We start from the raw sequence: 18,284 nt of genomic DNA, 5'->3' as shown, positions 1-18,284 counted from the left end.
ATTTTCTTGGTGTGAAAACTTACCCGACAATCTGGTTAAAATATTTTCTATATCCTTCAACAGTTTCATGCTGTAATGAAAAGAAAATAGCAATCAGTTTCTCATGAACGACCAACATTTTTAAATAATAAAAATCAGCTTGCAAACAGCTTACCATGCTTGACTGCGGTTGCAAGACTAATCTTGCTTGTTTTCTTCTTTGTTTTCTGTAATAGTTTTCAAATGTTTCTCTGTCACCCTGAAATATGATAAAGCAAAAGAGTTACACATTTTTCACCAAATGAATTACATTCCAGTGTATAACTGGATTCTGAGGCATTGCAGCTTTAATAGGCCAAACAATAATATTACAGAGGGACCAGCAGACTGAGGCAAATGAAAGTTACAGAATTATTCAGACCACCAAAACCTTAGCTGGAGCATTGTGTGCTTTCAATTGTTGCAGTTAAGCAAATTAAAACAGTCACCTCATTCTTGATTTTTCTTCTATGTCAGTAAAGGCTGGGGATCATGTCTATGTTATTGAGCAGCTAAGAACTTTTATTTTATTCATTTCAATTGCACGTTATTACAATGCCTTAAAAGCAAGTATCAAAGTAAAGAAACATTTTACTGAATTGTTGAAGTTTAATGATTCCTAAAGTTCTGTAATGTGTCAAAGTTGTACAGAATTGTATTCTTTGATGATTATCAAAGTTTGGTATATGGCATGTTTAATTACAGTATTTCATTACCTTAACTGTAGGTGTAATTTTGTATGCTTAATGTGATAGAATAGGTTACTAGCTATAAATCACCAGTAGGTACTTGTGTAAGTTAACTTTATTCTATACATTATTAAAGGTACAGTAATTGTTATTAATGCCTGTTCAATTATCCATACAAATCGATTAAGCGAACTAGTATCGGTCCCAATTAGTTTGGATAATTGAATCTCTATGTCACATTTTTTAATTTTTGACAGTTTTTGTTAAAATATGGAAAACTACAAAGCAGTATGTAATTCAATATGTTAACGTAACATTCATTATTCAGCAGGTTTCATTCGACTTAAACAAAATTAGTTAATTCTATAGGGTGATGCAACACTTCTGGCCACAGCTGTATATGCCACATCTAACTTTAATCTCACAGCTAAAATACTTGTTGACTGTTACTGACACTTGCAAGGTCAAAATGATTAGTAATATTATACTAGTGTTGCAGATTTTCAGATTCTTTGTGTAAAGTTTTACAATGTCTGGGTCCTGTGTACAGGGTGGTTACCCCTCTTGGGTTTTCTACAGTGGAAAACATCCACTCCACAGAACTTGGCAGCTGGAGGCAGCCACAAGATTACAGTTCCATCAACTGATATTGTCCTTCAGTTTGGTCAGAATTGTTCTTCCCCCAGCAGCAGCTCAAAGTGGCCAAATCAATGTATTATTCACCCTGTATTTACAAGTTGGTAATCAATGAACACTTGATTTCTAACAGTACAGTATATCCATTGCTAATTTGTGATATTCTGCAGCACTGAAATGCACGGAATACATCTTTTTCGTTTCATATTCCCATTCAAATTTACACATTCATTACTTATACCAAATAATGATGTAATGCATAAAAAACTTTTGAAAAGTTGTTTTCAAAGTGCTAAGTTTGTATACCCCTCTCCTCCCCTCCCTGCCAACTGAGATGATCCCCTGCAAAGGAGGGGCAGGTGAAGCCACAGGAAGCAGAGTTCCAAAAGTCCCCATGTGGTTCGACTGCTCATGCCACCCCCTGATCCACAGTCAGCCCCATGTGGTGGCAGGCAATGGTCAGTTAAGTACAGAAATCTGAATGACTGCTTGATGCAGGTTTTTAAAATACTCACTCACTTCTGGACCCCAAGGGTCAAACCACTGCCATTGCACTGTGTTAAACAACAAATTCTCTCTCTCACACACAAATATTTCCTATCATTGTACAACATTTGGATTTTATGTTTTTCTAACTGCCGCCGGTACCCAGTAACTTGAACGGAATCACCATTTACAGTGTTGATGGTTTCATTAATGAAACACCATGCCTGTTCTTTATACTCTGAACAGCTCACGTGACATCCCAGTGTTCTCATTAGGAGAGCCATTGAGAGGAAACCATCTGCCTGCTTGCATTTACTAGAACACTATTGACTCATCTTCCGACTAGTGAATGCAACACAATTTGTACGCAAGATGAATACAGCAGCTTAGCTTTTTTATGTTTTGTTTTTACTGCAAGAGGTTATTTATGGGTCAGACCTATTAGACATTCCACTGCTCGGTTCTTTAAGAAGACAAGATTAATGTGTATGAAAACAGGCTTTTCAGCTACCAATCTACTCAGGTCGCCTAACTTCTGAATGAAATAAAATATAAAAAATTGAATTGCACATGTTTAACTGTGCAAAGTTAATGCTTTCAGGATAATACAATTACAATCCAATAACGAAGCAATAAGCATAATTATTACAGTAATCAGCAGCTGCATTTTAATGGGTCACTCATCAGCAGTTCACTCTCCACTTAAATAAATGTCTCTTCAGCACTCATCAAATTACTCTGACATTGTTGCAAATGCATACAATCCAAACCATCATTAAATGTTTAGTGATAGTCACAACTTCTACTTGTAATTTTAAGTCATACAGCACAACACCAAAGAGGTTTGAACCTGTAGAGAATAAAGTTATGTCCAGTATTGTGCTCCCTCATATTTTGCTGTCTTGACACAAGAAAGTGACTGATATTGAAGGTAGTGAATTAGAAAGGGTCCTTTAAAACAGGATAGTATGTACAATTTACTTTCAGCATGGCTTACTGTGAAATATTGCATTGTGAAATAGTAAGTGATCATTATACAATACAAAGCTACTATTAAATAGTTGTGCATTTTCAGAATTAAGGAGAATTAGCTTATATTGACGATATGTGATACATGTTTGCAGTGATATTTTCTAACATGCCTGTTATGTTACCATTGTTGTGCAATTTGTAACACTTATACAGCAATCTTAACTGCTTAGCCTACAATCAATACAATATTAAGCAACTGAAATTCATATTTAGCAGCACAATATACAGTACAAATAATACACTTACCAAAACTGTATAAATATGAAGACATCTAAATACAGGTGAGAAATCAACGAGATCTTGGGCAGTCAACACCTGCAAAATAATGATGGAATACTCCTTTCATTTAGTTGTGCAGTATATAGTTCGCCAATTGACAGCAGTCATTGTTTACCTAGGTTTTTGGTTTTCATTAAAATAATAGCTCTTAAAACAAGAAAAAATAGTTTGTATATATTTAGAATAATTATTAATAAACATCACCCGATTAGATGTGACACATAAAAAAATTGGCTTTATGACAAGCAGGTTTCAAGGTGGAGGAAGCTTGTGTCAGCTGAAACTAACGCTATACACCAAAGAATATGCAAGTGTAAAAGTGTTGCAGCTTTAGGTTTCTATGCTTTAAATTAATTGCACATAGGGTAATATTCCTGGTGAATGGATTCAAATAAAATCTCAAAAATCTTGATGCTTTATATAAAAAAAAGAGAGACTGCAAGGATGTAAAGCACTAGAGACCTCAAATGTAATTAATGAAATTGATTTAAAATCAACCAAAAAATAAAAAAAAAGTTAACCTCATCATCGTGTTCTTCCTCTTCATCTACTCCCACTTCCAATGCTACTCCGCTCTCTGGACTGGGTGCTTTGCCATTCAGCATGTAGAGAGGCTTCCCATAGCCCATGCTGGCCTGCTTCTGTACAGCACTGTTAAATGTTCTATGTTGCTGTGCCTAATACAATTGTGGTTCAATGTAAAAAGATAAGCTTTTATTCAATAATTAATTCATAAATAAATAAACAAACAAATAAATAAATAAATACAAATACACATTCATGAAAGTTCTAATAAGAAGTATCCCTGAGAAACAGAACAGAATTTTGTCATATCCACAAAGAAAATATTTCTCAAAACCTGAAAAAAATTGCTCTGAATTTCTGTTTATACTGAAATAAAAACCTGAAGTTATCTTGAGCCATTCAATTGGAAAATGCTATCTTTGAATACTGTGTGACAATCAAAGTAACGATTATTGAAAATATACATGATAGTTTAAACGATAAATAACCCTTTACACAAAAGGTTTCAATGTTTACAGCATTATTTATTACAAATAACACACACCAAAACATAACAGTTGTTATTTCATCCTGGACCTGATTCAAAAATCAACACTGTAATGGGATTATTTTGTTTGCTCTTTGGAACTGTGGAACTGATTAAAACTATCATGCATACCAATAGTGCCATTGTCATTCATGATTTATTTTAATCAGATCCAAACAACAAACAGAAAGGAATCAATTAATGCGAGTGACAGACACCTATTTTAGAAAAGGCCCTCGTGGGGTTGTAGTGACTCAAGTTTTGCTCTTGTGGTCTACCAAGTCACTGGAACGCTTCAAAGGATTTGTGGGCAAATGATATCCTAATTGTTATTAAGCTGCTAGCGTACCAGCACATTAGTCACAGGAAACAACAGAAGATTTAAGATTTTACCCTGGAGTGCGATCTCACCTGCCTCATTGCCGTTTCACCTATCTTATCAGAGTGCTTCCGGATACTTTCCAGGAAATCTTTCAGGTCAGACATGGATTTTTCTTTGATTTCCTCGCGCAGTTTGGGAAGAGTTTCTGCCATAATCTGACAGAACCGGTATTTGCTAACTCGAGGAATGTAGATATTTTCAAGCTGTTCCATCGTTTTCAAGGCAGCGTAGTATCTGAAACATAAATGCAATTTTTTCATTTTTAAACTATAATAAACAATGTCTGTTATGTACAGTGTGTAAATCTATTATATACATTTAGAACAATAATTAATGTTATACGTTAATATGTACAGTTGACCTTTCTTATGGTGTCTTTTCACATAATGCAGTGTTTACAAGAATAACTATCTTTGCTGTATTGTCTATGTTGCAGCAATATATTTTTCATTCATCACGGGTCATTACCCACCTGTGGGATACATTTCTCAATTTATAATCGGGAGTATTCGCCGAGAGGAAGAGATGTTATAAACATTGCGGTGAATCGAGATCAGGCTGCCTCCTGCAACAATATTTGTTTTTCTGTTCCTACAAAAACACAGCTCATTTCAATCCGAGCACCAGCACTGTATTATTATTTATTTCTTAGCAGACGCCCTTATCCAGGCGACTTACAATCGTAAGCAAATACACTAGATATCAGAAGAGAAGTATGATCTGGGTACAACTGAAATTTTGCTGAACATTTAGAAGTGTATTCCCCAGTTGACTTATGCTTAAATAATTTCCTACCACTTACTAATCTTTTTCCAGTCTCTAAAAAAGCTGAATATCTGAAGCAATATGGATTCAGAAATTACCACGGTTGTGCAACTGCAACTGTAATTTCTGCTCCCCTCTATAACCGAGTTACGAAAGGTCATTTTTCAAGTCACTTCAGAAATTCAGATTTGTGTTCTTTTCAACCACTGATTCAGATCAGTACTAGAAAGGGACATTAGCTTACCAAGTCTGGTATATAATGATCTAAACAACAATAGACAAGAACAATAAGGTAGATAATAATAGGTTACCGTAAAACTTCAAATAATTGCCTGTCTCCAATACACGCCGGGTCTGCTGACAAACATTGTAAATAAACAGCAGGTCTCTATTAAATGCTGGGTCTCTGTCATTGCCATTGAAGCTGAGGAAGATGAGGAGGAGCCTGAGCGTAATGAACTGCTGATAAGTGACAGCGATGAAAGTGACTCTCAGGATTATTATTATTATTATTATTATTATTATTATTATTATTATTATTATTATTATTATTATTATTATTAAATAATAATAATAATAATAATAATAATAATAGAAAATGTAATTTAAGCTAGGCCTACATGTAATGCATATTTGTTTAATGCAGTTATGTTATTAAAAGTTTTGATAATTTTAAGCGTGCTGAAAGTAGGCCAGATGTATTTTAACGTGTTTTGATGTATCAGCAATGTACAAGTTTGAGATTTTTAAAAACATTTTACACATCTGTATTATTATTATTATTATTATTATTATTATTATTATTATTATTACTATTAACAACGGTAGCTATAATTCCATTTTTAAATACAAATTCATACTTCTGCTTGTTCATTTTTCATTGTTTAGCATAAACGTGTATTTGTTAAACAGTGCATGTAAAAACAATGTAATAATACTTTCGCTTTATACTTGATTAATTTTGTTATAACACAAAACTGTTACTTAGTTCCCAGTAACACACAACCTTTTAACATTCGTTACGATGTTACTACAAGGTTGTGTGTTAGCGGCTTCTCAATGACCGCATGAAGCATGTGAAGTTAGTGATCTAATATAAACGGCGGTCTCTGCTGGCAAATATTGTAAATAAACACCGGAGGCGTTTAATTGAAGGTTTACAGTATACAGTTAGAAGAGCAGGTAATACTTATTAAAAACATTTTAGGAATTAATAAACAAAATGGCTCAGATCATTTTTATTATGTGCCTGTTTTTAGATCATTACAATAGCACACAAAGTATTCGCAATTTTTTTTTTTTTTTTGCATAGAAATACAAGCACACGCAAGTCACTGGTATATTTTGTGTGCAGTATGGAATAGTCTTTTAATTATGCATTTCAGAAAATGTGTGGGGCTACAGGGGGCTGTTTGGAGCTACTAAACATTTTACTGTGTCACTTTTTTTCCCTACAAATTCCTAGAATACATTTTAATTTTTTCATAAACCTGGAGGACATCATTACATGGCTTCCCGGACAACAAGATTAAGGTTGCGTGGCTACTCGGTTTTTTAAAGGAATGCACAAATCTCTGCAACTGTGTAGCCCAAAGAACTCAAATGCATGAGCATAAGCAGATTCAAAAGCAAATTAAAAGACATTTCATCCCTGTTGGCATTAAATGTAATTCACTCAATAGTTGTTTTTAAATATAATGCCAGTGCAGCATGTTTCTACAGATAGGTTATGCCCTTATCACACTGCACAAAAGAGCAATGCCCAAAGTGATGAAGCTTCATGGGGGATAAACCCATAATAGCATCAAAATCATATGAAAGAGTTTTATTCAAATTATATGGATCAGCTTATCAGAGCAGTTTGTTCATCTGGAGGGTTCTGACTGGTGTTTCCGAGATCAGCATTAATTTAATCCATCTCAAATCCATTCTGAAGCCCTGTACTAATTATATATATCTGCAGCTCAAGACCTTGCTCTTTTAACATCTGTTCTGATAAACACTTTTGAATTTGAAGGTCAGCCGCAGGTCACGATTTAAACTGCATAATTTTTGCATACAATTTTCCATAATCAATATGCTTTCTTTCACTTTTTAATTCCATGTAAATTGGATTACTCCAATAAAAAGGCTGCTTGTAATAGAGATTGTTAACAAATACAAATGCATAAACTTAATTAAGAGCATGAAGTGTTTGAAGTCAAAACACAAATTACAAAAAAATCACCAGAAGTTCAAATATTTTATTCAGATGAGTATTATGCATAAAAAATTCAGGAGAGAAAAAAACCCAAAAACATTTAGACATGACTGGTGACCTAATTAGCACTATAAAAGATGAGCACTGTCCAGAATAAAAACATCAGATTTGTCAGGAGTTCTGCCAATAGTGTGCCTTTTTTATTTTCATTGTTTATATTTTTGCACAGGGCAGCCTATTTCTCCTGTTTATTTGTTTCAAGTACACCAAGCCAACCTGCCAGTTAATGTAGAATTTACAGTGGTAACAATGACCCGGCAGGAGCTTTGCAATAGTAATTCTAACTATAGTTGTAGAAGAACATGTATCCCTCGCCACGGCTGTAAACACAAAACTGTATGGAACTTCGGTATATATTTAAAAGATACAAGCATTTCCAGGAGATCTTTATATCAATTCCACTCAGTGAATCAACAGGTGTGTCTCTGCTGCGACTTGCAGACATGGGTTTACAAAAAGCTGTGAACATTTGACTTACAACACTGTATATATGTAAAACTATAATCAATGAACGTTATTGATGGACATTTAGAAACTCCAGTATAGGTTAATACAACTCTCAGGCTAGATCTTAATGTTGTTGAAGCTGACACCCTGGGATCCTTCAAGAAGCTGCTTGATGAGATTCTGGGATCAATAAGCTACTAACAACCAAACAAGCAAGATGGGCCGAATGGCCTCCTCTCATTTGTAAACTTTCTTATGTTCTTAAAGCACACAATCTATACTGTAGCTACTGGAGTATTTTTTAGGGCAATAGAACAGCTAGGATGTTAAAAAAATACTCAAAAACTTTTCTGTGAAATGCACACAAAACAAGTAAAAGACTGAAGGCTCTCAACTATGGTAAATATATTGAAATTAATAAATATCAAGGGCTAACAACCACAAGCCAAACAGCCTAAGCTGTAGCATGTGGGAACAGGTGCTTACGTTCCTTGGGTAGTTGTTATTAGTTAAGTGGGGTAACAGGAAATGATCTCAGATCCTGTTCAACTAACTAGCTTCTGATAAAGGTGCCGACGTTCAGATGCCTGCAAGCCCACAATTCCCACATGCAAGCACTGTGAAGCAGAAGGGATAAAGTACTTGAAAACCAAGATAAAAGATCTGAAGAAGCACATGCAGCTACCCAAGTATATTTACAGCATATGTGTACTATACATGTATACTTGTGTAAGACCATTGATAAGAAGAAACACTACGTTCCTTATTTTACAGGGGGATGTTGTCTCGTATTTCTGAATTCCAGATCAAAGTGTTCTATATTTTTATCATGCATTACTGAATATTTTCAGGTTTTGAAGTTATGCTTCCTCCTGAGAATACTGTAAAACAAGGTTTCCTGAATTACAGCTACAACTAAAATAAATTACTTTTGACCACAAAGTGCATAAATACAAAAACACCTGGGCTTATGGAAAGAAAAAAGAAGAAAAAAATTGACAGTTATCTACCCCCCCCCCCCCCCCCCCGTTTTGTTTTTTCTCTAATATGATTAAAGTCTTGAATTACATATATCATTTTGTATTTAATGTGCTCTTGGTTAAATGGAAATGTAACACTGCAAAAGTACCTAATTTTAGTAAAGTTCTCTTATTCCAACGTCCCCTTTCCACGAAAAAAAAAAGGTTTAAAGTTTTCGGTGTAGCCTATACTGCTGTGCTTTTTCAGCCGAGATACGCTGTGAAGCCTAATATTCTCACGCTATTTGTCCATTCTTTTTCTTTTTTAATGCTGTTAAGAAAATATTCCTTCATGTAAGTCCGACCAAACAAGCACTAACAAGCAGAGCGTTTCGAATGTTGCATAAGGTGCTGCAGATTCACTTTGTTTAAAAGGAAAAGAGTCAAATAATTACGCTGTTAATTTAAATAAACTATCAGATATTTTTTTAATGTTGAATTTTGTTTTTTTTATATGATAGTCCAATATGTGGGAAATTACACCACAGCAGCCGCACTAGTATTGTACCTCCGCCATTTTGAAAGGCCGAGCGAGTCAGCTCCTCAGAGTGTTAGCTAACGTTATGAAGAGCTCTCGGCGTGCAGGTCTTTCAATAGAAAGCACCGCGTAACGCTCTGGAGCAATCTGCCTATTGAACACACCCCTGGTCAACATACTGAAATGTACAGAATTTAATTTTACTTAAAATGTGCTGGGGCAAAAATTCAAATAGTCAAACAAACATATATTGAAATAAAATCATGGGCAAAAATGACTGTGTCCATGTTTGTTCTTATAATTATAAATTACTGTATCAAAAAATACTAATATCTTTTTTTTTTTTTTTTTTTTTTTTTTAAATCATTTTGTTTTAAGCTTCAGTCCAATCAATGTTATAATATACACAAAGGCGGTGTGGTACTTTAAACACATATATAATAACATATTTTTATGTTTTTAAAAACGCATCCACAACTTTACTCAGCCATCTGCCTTCATCAACGTCAGCCGCCTGCCTTCATCAGTGTCGTACTCCACTGATGAAAGCAGACTCTCTAAATGCTGTCTACTGGACTAAGAATTTTCTTTAGGCTTTATTCAGTTTTCTTTTAAATGCATTACACTTGTCAAACACATCAGAAAATATTAAATGGCAAAACGTCCAACAAGCAGGTCTTAACTAGACAATGTCCAGGCACAGTCATTAGTGCACAGCAGCAACACAGAATAATGGAGAAATGCATTACACTAATTGCCTCAATTTGGTTGAAGCCTGTGACAGTCCTCAGGTGTACCGCAGTACTGTGAAAAAGGACATGCAAAGGTCATTTGTCTTGCTGTTTGAATGGTAAATCAGTTTATAATGTGCAATGATTGATTAAGCAGATATTAATGAACTAGGAAGGGACAATTATTTCCTCATTCTAGTCTCTTTATTTGTATTATTTCAGAAAGCTAGCTAAAAGATTATTTTCTTTGTTTTTGTCATTTCACTTTCATTAAATCTTGTACAAATTTTATATTAAAAAAAAGAAAACAAATAACTGTATTACTTGTACATACGTTGTTTAAATTGTCTTAAATATCTGCTCACTTTATTATATAACTAAGAGGTTACTTAATAATACAACAATTCTGAAGTGGAAAAAGTATCTCACCTTTTGGAATCCAACTGTTCTTTCAGCTTGCTGTACATTTCTAGAACTGCACAGAAGAAAGAATTAAACACACGTTTGCTCTTAATATGGCTAAAAGACTACAGCATTTCCAATTAGATACTCATCAGCCTTAAACCATTCATTTTTAGTATAGATGTAGCATGTTAGGTAACACATTGAACATACAAGACATATAGCAACGGATGTAATAGATTTAAAGTCATTCAGCCGTGTATTTTTCAACAGAAGTGAACTACATTAACACAAACTATTATATCCCACATTTACGTCAAAATATCTATACTTACGCAAACACACGGATTACTGCCTCATTAATATTTTTATATATATATATAATGTGTTAGGTAACGCTATTGGGTTTATGGTGTGTGGCAAAATATATCAAGGAGGAAATGTACATGTATGAGAAGGGGAGACGGGGCTGATATGGATACTGAAATGTGTAGTCATCATAGGTCACATACATGCAGTTCTGAATGGGTACACTTTGCAAATATTTGGGAACTTGAAACTGCATCCTAAATATTTCAAGACTATCTTTAAAGTAGCATCTAGAAGTTTAAATGAACAAATGCACTTGTATTGTACTAATAATAATGTAATCATTTATGTCAATAGGAAAACACAAAGTACCGGTATTTTTCTAAACTCTTCTTCTTTACAAGGTGTAATGCATGTTTTCTTATTAAACTATGTTTGTCTCCATCAGATTCAAAACTTTACATATTTTCTTAAGTTAAACATTGCAAGTTTATATTTAACTAAAGTGTAAAGTGAGTTTTTTTTTTTTTTTTTTAATGTCTTGCTCACCAGGAATACATAACTGAAGTTTTTCAACAGTGGTTGCAATATTGCTCTGCTGGACCCTACATCGGATCATCTCTTCAGTTTGGGCTGTCACCTTACATAACAAAAGGTCAAACATTGTTAATCCACAACTTTAATGAGCAATCTTGCATTTCCTATATATTTATTTAAAACTAAACAAAAACTTGTATTATTATTATTATTATTATTATTATTATTATTATTATTATTATTATTATTATTATAAAATAGAAATCTCTACCTCTTTTCCAGCATCCTGGAGTCTTCGATTGGTACCGGTCACTTGAACCTTAAAAAATAATATCACTTTTGTTAGACAAATATACACAGAAGTCCCCGTTGTAACTGCTCACCCCTGTAATCAGATCATACTTCATGAGGAGTCAAGAACAAAGAGATGCAAATTCAAATTAAATCTGCAGAGGGAACTTGAACTGTTGATCATATAGAGCTTTTATACACTTGAATCATATCTGACAGCTCTTTCTAACAGATTTTGTGACAAACTTCTCAATATTACTTGGGATTTTTGAACTATACTTGTTCCTCCAGGACTGTCAAACAATTCAAATCACTGACCCAATTGACCACTGATCCCTTCTTGATAACATCAATGAGCTCTATATGCCATTCTTTGTCCAACACAAAATGCCGATTACATTTTCTGGTAATTAAACATTCATTTCTGCTGAATACAAACGCAGGCACAGGTGCAGGCACAGCTCAACCTCAGACTTTCCCACATATTAAGTGACTCATTAGGTCATCATAATAAGGAAGCACATTTTGTTTTATTAAAAATCTCATTAATTTTCAAACAAAGATGCTCACTGACCTTGTTGATGCTGTAGCTGGTCCCTTGTTATCTGAATATCCTTTATATAATGCTTGTCTAATTACAACCTTGGGTGAACTACTCTTGTACCAGTTGGTGCACATATTTTACTCTCAGAAGTGTAAAGGGAGCTAAAAAGAATAGGCATATGTCTGAATTTTAAACTCTCCGATTGTTCTTTAAAACACTCAAAATGAATCGAAGAGCATATATGATCCTTGTTTTCTGCAAATTCCCCAAGTATTTACATAGAATGACGGACTGCGTTCTATACTTCCAGAACTGTGGCAAATCGGTATCTTAAAGTTATTCCTTAGGTTCAAAATTCCAAAAATGATTTTTTTTATATAAGCCACACAAATGTAAAAAAAAAAAAAAAAAAAAGACACGACAGACATACTAATGCTTAAATAGTTTTTGGTTTTTTTTTTTTGTGAGTGGACATATGCATTCCATCTGCACCTTTTGTGTGTATTTCAGTCTCACCAATATAAATGCTAATACAGGCAGTTTCTCACCGGGATCATTACGCCTTAAAACAGGGGTCGCTCAAAGCTGAAGGGTAGATTGGACACTCACTCAGAGGGGGGGGAGAAAACCTGTATAACATGATACTACTTCTACTCAGGGTATTCTTTGCTTAGAGTATTAAGCAATGGGATTAAGAGGCGAGGCTGAAGAAAGACAAGGGCACAATGCGGTCCCACCCCAGCATGAAAGGTATGCTTAGCTCTGAAGTCTGCAGATTTGTAATTTGGGGGGGGGGGGAGCCTCAAAAAGAGCTATACTGACCTCTGAATGGAAGAGTACACATCATCTGCCTTCCGTTTTTAAACCATTTAAAGCATTCCAACAATGACCAGCAAAGGCAATCACACACTAACCAACAACCCGCTTGATAAAAGCACTGATTTCCAATATCAAAAAAAAAAGAAAAGAAACAGACAAAAGACTAAATCAGTGGTACTAGCTTTCCCTCTGTTTTACATCCACTGGAAGTTCTGAAACCTCCATTCAATCACCTACATTTCAATTTACAGAAAAAATATACCATTCATTCTTTTTTTTTTTTTTAAAGCCCCCAGATACAGTACTACTACAGCAAAGACATTAAAACTTCAGACTTGTAGTATATTTATTTCAGCACTAAGTAAACTTTACATAAAGACTACACTAGGATAACTAATTAAATACCCCCAGTATCTATACTGAATAATAAACAGAAATGTACATAGACTAACATATTAGAATAGTTTACGTTTTAGTGGAGTTACCTATTATATTCCTTTCTATGATGAGTGTTAAATGGGACAGGAGTACAATGTTGTGAACAGGCAGATATCAGGGAATGACCCATGAGCAAACCCATATACAATAGGATACATTTATGTGTTCAACAAAGTACAGTATTAAGTTGAAAAATACTGTGTGTCATCCATCCTATTTAAGATGTTCTATTTATTGCATGAATTTCTTACCATTAGCTTTTCTGCGTCTGCTCTCACTTTCAAGAGTTCTGTAATGGCATCCACGAAACCCTGATGGTGAAAATTGCACATTTTCTCAATCTCCCGGTCATGGTTACGGATGCGAGCATCAAGTTTCTCCATAAACCTCTTGTGTGCGTTGGGTTGGTCATCATATACAGATCTGAAATACAAAGAATCAATTAAAAATAATGATCAATTAGACAATTGTGCTGCAGATGTCAGAGAAACCGGTAATGCAAATATTGTATAGCTTTGTGTCTGAAATATATGTATTGCTTTGTGTCTGAAATATATGTATTTTCAAAACTGAAGTATAAAATACAAGCAAATGGGGGCTCCCAAGTGGCGCATCCAGTAAAGGCGCTCCGTGTGGAGTGCAGGATGTGCAGAAAACCCGGGGTAAAAAAACCACTGGCGATGACTAAATTAAAGAAAAAAAAAATTCCAAGCAAATAACCAAAAGTGCATCGTTATGATTTAAAACATGTGAATATTAATTCAATATGTTTCCCAACATATATGAATAAGGAATGGAGTGCAAAAAATATGAGCTAATGCATTAGGCAAAACTTAAAAAAACTAAGTCAAGTAAACAAACGTTTCAGCTTTTGCCTTCTTCATTATACACTGATGATAGCACAAGACAAAACATTTATCTGCTCAACTTTTTTATTTTTAATTGATTGTTGTAAAGTTATGGATGAAAAATACAAAAGAGCTGAAACATGTATCTACTTGTCCTAGTTTCATTTAGTTTTACAGCAATATTCAACACTGACACACTTAAAATATTGAAATATATATTCTGTTTTTAAAAAAAAGATATATTGCTCTTTCATGTGGGATAGAGAGAGTGCTTGTAACATCCACTGTTCTAAGGCAAGCCCCAGTGGCCTAATGATCAACATTCCACATTTCCTCTCCGGGGACAGTCTAGTGGGTTCTGCAAGGGATCACTCATCACGAAGGGCAAGAAAGCACTGGCCTTTCCCAATTTGTCTCAGGATCTTCACACAGCTCATAGTCCATAACTGCCATTTCAGTAACCTTGTGATCCCCACAAAAAACAATTAGAACGAATGACCAAGAACTGCAGCAATGAAAGTGTCATACAAATTCTTCATTTTACATAAAGCACATGTCACAACTATTCCCACTGCTTGTCTTTTACAAACGTGCACAGCTTGATTTGTTTGGCATTGTGCACCAATTACTAAATAAAAGAGACACATTTTTATATATTTAAGAAGATGACTCCCACGTTGAAAATACAAGCTCATTCAAAGTTCCCAGTAGGAATCATAATAACAAAATCACAATTTGGAAGGAACAAAGAAAACAAAATAAGGAGGCTTTTTTGTAAATGTTTACATTTTTGTTTATCTTCCCTGAGCTACAAAACATCTGAGCATGCAAGTCACAGTTGTAACTTGCTGAAGATGAACAGCAGGAACATGTGTGTATTTCACAGGGTGATGGAATAGCTTCAAAGAGGAAGGGGATGTAAAAAAACTGGTAAGGTTTTTTTATTTTTTTTTTATTTAGTAGTTGCCAATTATTTTTTTTGTAGTTTTCTCTCCAATTTTAATAGTGTCCAATAATTTTTTTGTTTAGCTCAGCTCACCGCTACCATCCCCGCGCTGACTCCGGAGCGGTGAAGATGAGCACACACTGTCCTCCGAAAAAAAAAAAAAAAGAAGACCAACCTACCTGGACAACTTTAAAAGTTGGGTTATAGTAAATTAATAAATTTTAAGGTGGTCTAAGTGAAAGGCATAAAATGCAGAACTGTTACAACACACATAGTGTGGGTTGCATTAAAAGGAAATCTGACAAGTAGGTAAGGACTGGGTTATCTTGCATCTACTCCAGCACTTTGAACTCTTTACTGAAATGTCTATCAATCCCCATGGGTAATTATTTGGTTCAAAGTTTTATCGAAAATGAGCTGGTGTTACTTGTCTGATTTCCGCATTGACTCATAGGATTACTCTGGTGGTATAAATATCCAAATTCTCCAATGTTAGTGGAACTTTTAAAAATCAGCTAGGATGATAACACAGTCTACTGTTGTCATTCTTTGAGAAAAACTGGGAATCGGGAACAGCAAAGCCTTTAAAAAGCTGTAAGACTTAAAAAAAATATAGTCAGCATAATATATTGCAACATAATTAGAAGATTAAAATGGGTGGGGTTGGGGGTGATCAAAAGTATGCCTGTAGACAACAGTTCTTGGCTGCATAAAGTCTATTTTTACAGGAGGATTAGCAGAATATCTTTCTTTACTTCAGGTTGCAAATAAAGGGAGATAAAACTGGTTTGCCTATTTGCAAAAGCTCTTTCAAACCTGGATGTTTCAGTTTGATTAAACACCAGATTTGGAGACAGACTTGGTTCAACGTTTGCCTGCTGCGCAGTAATTCTCCAGGTTACAATAAAAACACATTTAACAAAGGAGGTGGTGACACTGAGCCAAATATGTGCAAAAATAAAACTGTTGCATTGTTTGGCTTTTAAGGTGCTATTGTATACTATGGAATCAACAGTAGTCTTGTTGTTAAGTAGCCTAAATAGTTTTCCAAGTTCAAATTTCATGTTGTGGTTTCACCCATCTTTTTATTTGTACACAGCGATCTGCCTAACTATGCATCTGGTATATGTATGCTTTGTTCTCGTTTTTCTGAACTTCATTTGAAATATAGCCTGTAGTAAAAGGTATCTCAAAGTTAGTATATTGTACCAGCCATGGTCATGTTGCAGCTGATTTGAATCTAAAATCTTGTATTTAAACCACGGTACGTCATTTTGACCCCCTGCATATCTTTGAACCGGTCAAGTGACTTAGAAATCTTTCATTTTTTTGCGTGGGAATCGTTGCTTGTTTCACATAAAAACAAAACAATCCTATTTAAAAGAACTGCAGCTGGGTTGAAGCCATGATAATAAATGGTAAGTTTCGCTTCTCACCCAAACTGCACAAGTGACATCTCTCAAACAATAAAAAACCCTTCGCACAGCAGTATTAATGTTTGGAGCTCCTGACAGTATGTAGACTACAGTACCACCAGGTATTTTTTACATGGGGTTACATTTATGTATGGAGCGATTAAAAAAATTAATAAATAGCTTGAAGAAGATATCTTTCTTCTTGTGGTCTCCAGTACAAGATGAACAGCAATATTACCGAGGTCTTTCTTTTAAGGATAAAGATCGCCACCTAGTGTTAACATTGACGTTTATACTTCATTTGTTACCAGGGTATACCTTTTAGTGTGAGCTTATTTAGACACAACTGAGCTTAATCATATACCTTTTTGTACAGGTAACCTACAATGAAGACTCACTGGAAAAACTTGGACTGGATCAAACTGCTGTGCAATGGAAGTCCTCAAACATTTCCTGATACAACCCAAATAGGGACATAAAGACAGTGTTATGTTAGGAAAAAAAAAAATATATATATATATATAATCTTTCCAGTACATGTAACTGGAAGGGCGTTCTTCAGGATTTAGAGTCTGTCAACATCTGTAGACTACAAATGCCTGTGTACCAGTCTCAAATATGTATATGTTCTATACCCTTTATGTTGACTTTTTAAAATGATTATTATAATATTATAAGTAGTAGTAATAGTATTTGCAGTAGTGTTATATAATTAAAATTATTTCTGTGTTGTGATTTTATGCATTTTGTTGCAGTTTCAAATTTTTTAACAGATGCAATATTTGCCATGGGTTTTAATTAACAGTATTAGCATGCAAAACTGTTGAGACTAAAAAACCTTCTGAAGTGACTAAGAATATCCACTTCATCTCCTTATATTTAGTTTAATACTTCCATTGCCCCTTCCTATTTTCTCATTGCATGAAACTGTTTTCTACAGACCCTTCTGATGCCTGACACCATGAAAAGTCCTTGTACTATACTGCATTACAGTACCCTTTCCAATCCCTGACCGAGATCACTCTCCCAATCTGTACCCATCCCAAAATCCTGAACACCCTTCTAATCCTATTCACTTTCTGTACATTTCACTGGGCCAGTGGGTAACACTGTGGGACATTATTTTATAAAACTGAATAAAAACTTTGTAAATTGAAGTTTTACTTTACAGGTTACCAAGAACTTGTTCTGTGGGGTTCCACAGCGTCTGGTAAAAACAAATAAAAATACTGCTGTTAAAAACCACCTACTGCCACAAGAGGGCACCATACACTATATAATAACAAAGCACAGCTATGGCCAAACGTTTAGCATCACCCTACAGAATTAACACATTTTGCTTCATAAAGTCGAATGAAACCGGCTGTATAATGTTACGTTAACATAATGAATTGCTACCACTTTGTAGCTTTCCATATACTTAATGAAAAACTGAAAAATTTCACATTTCGAAATCTAACAT

General features: G+C 34.6%; 1 protein-coding gene across 3 annotated transcripts in view; it reads right to left on the bottom strand.

Annotated features, from left to right (window-relative positions):
* The window catches only part of LOC117418195 (exocyst complex component 6), a 96,717-nt gene that overhangs the window by 54,236 nt on the left and 24,197 nt on the right, over positions 1-18,284 (bottom strand). For all 3 annotated transcript variants that reach the window (XM_059035800.1, XM_034030929.3, XM_059035801.1), the window contains exons 2-10: positions 13,865-14,036; positions 11,793-11,840; positions 11,534-11,624; positions 10,703-10,748; positions 4,603-4,807; positions 3,662-3,817; positions 3,108-3,176; positions 155-238; positions 24-70 (exon numbers count right to left, since the gene is read on the bottom strand). In XM_059035800.1, coding sequence (XP_058891783.1) covers positions 24-70; positions 155-238; positions 3,108-3,176; positions 3,662-3,817; positions 4,603-4,807; positions 10,703-10,748; positions 11,534-11,624; positions 11,793-11,840; positions 13,865-14,036 — 918 coding nt within the window. The remainder of the gene's footprint in view (positions 1-23; positions 71-154; positions 239-3,107; positions 3,177-3,661; positions 3,818-4,602; positions 4,808-10,702; positions 10,749-11,533; positions 11,625-11,792; positions 11,841-13,864; positions 14,037-18,284) is intronic.

This window comes from Acipenser ruthenus, chromosome 13 (genome assembly GCF_902713425.1).
Source record: "Acipenser ruthenus chromosome 13, fAciRut3.2 maternal haplotype, whole genome shotgun sequence".
Taxonomy (NCBI): domain Eukaryota; kingdom Metazoa; phylum Chordata; class Actinopteri; order Acipenseriformes; family Acipenseridae; genus Acipenser; species Acipenser ruthenus.
This window is presented reverse-complemented; position numbering and strand designations above follow the sequence as displayed.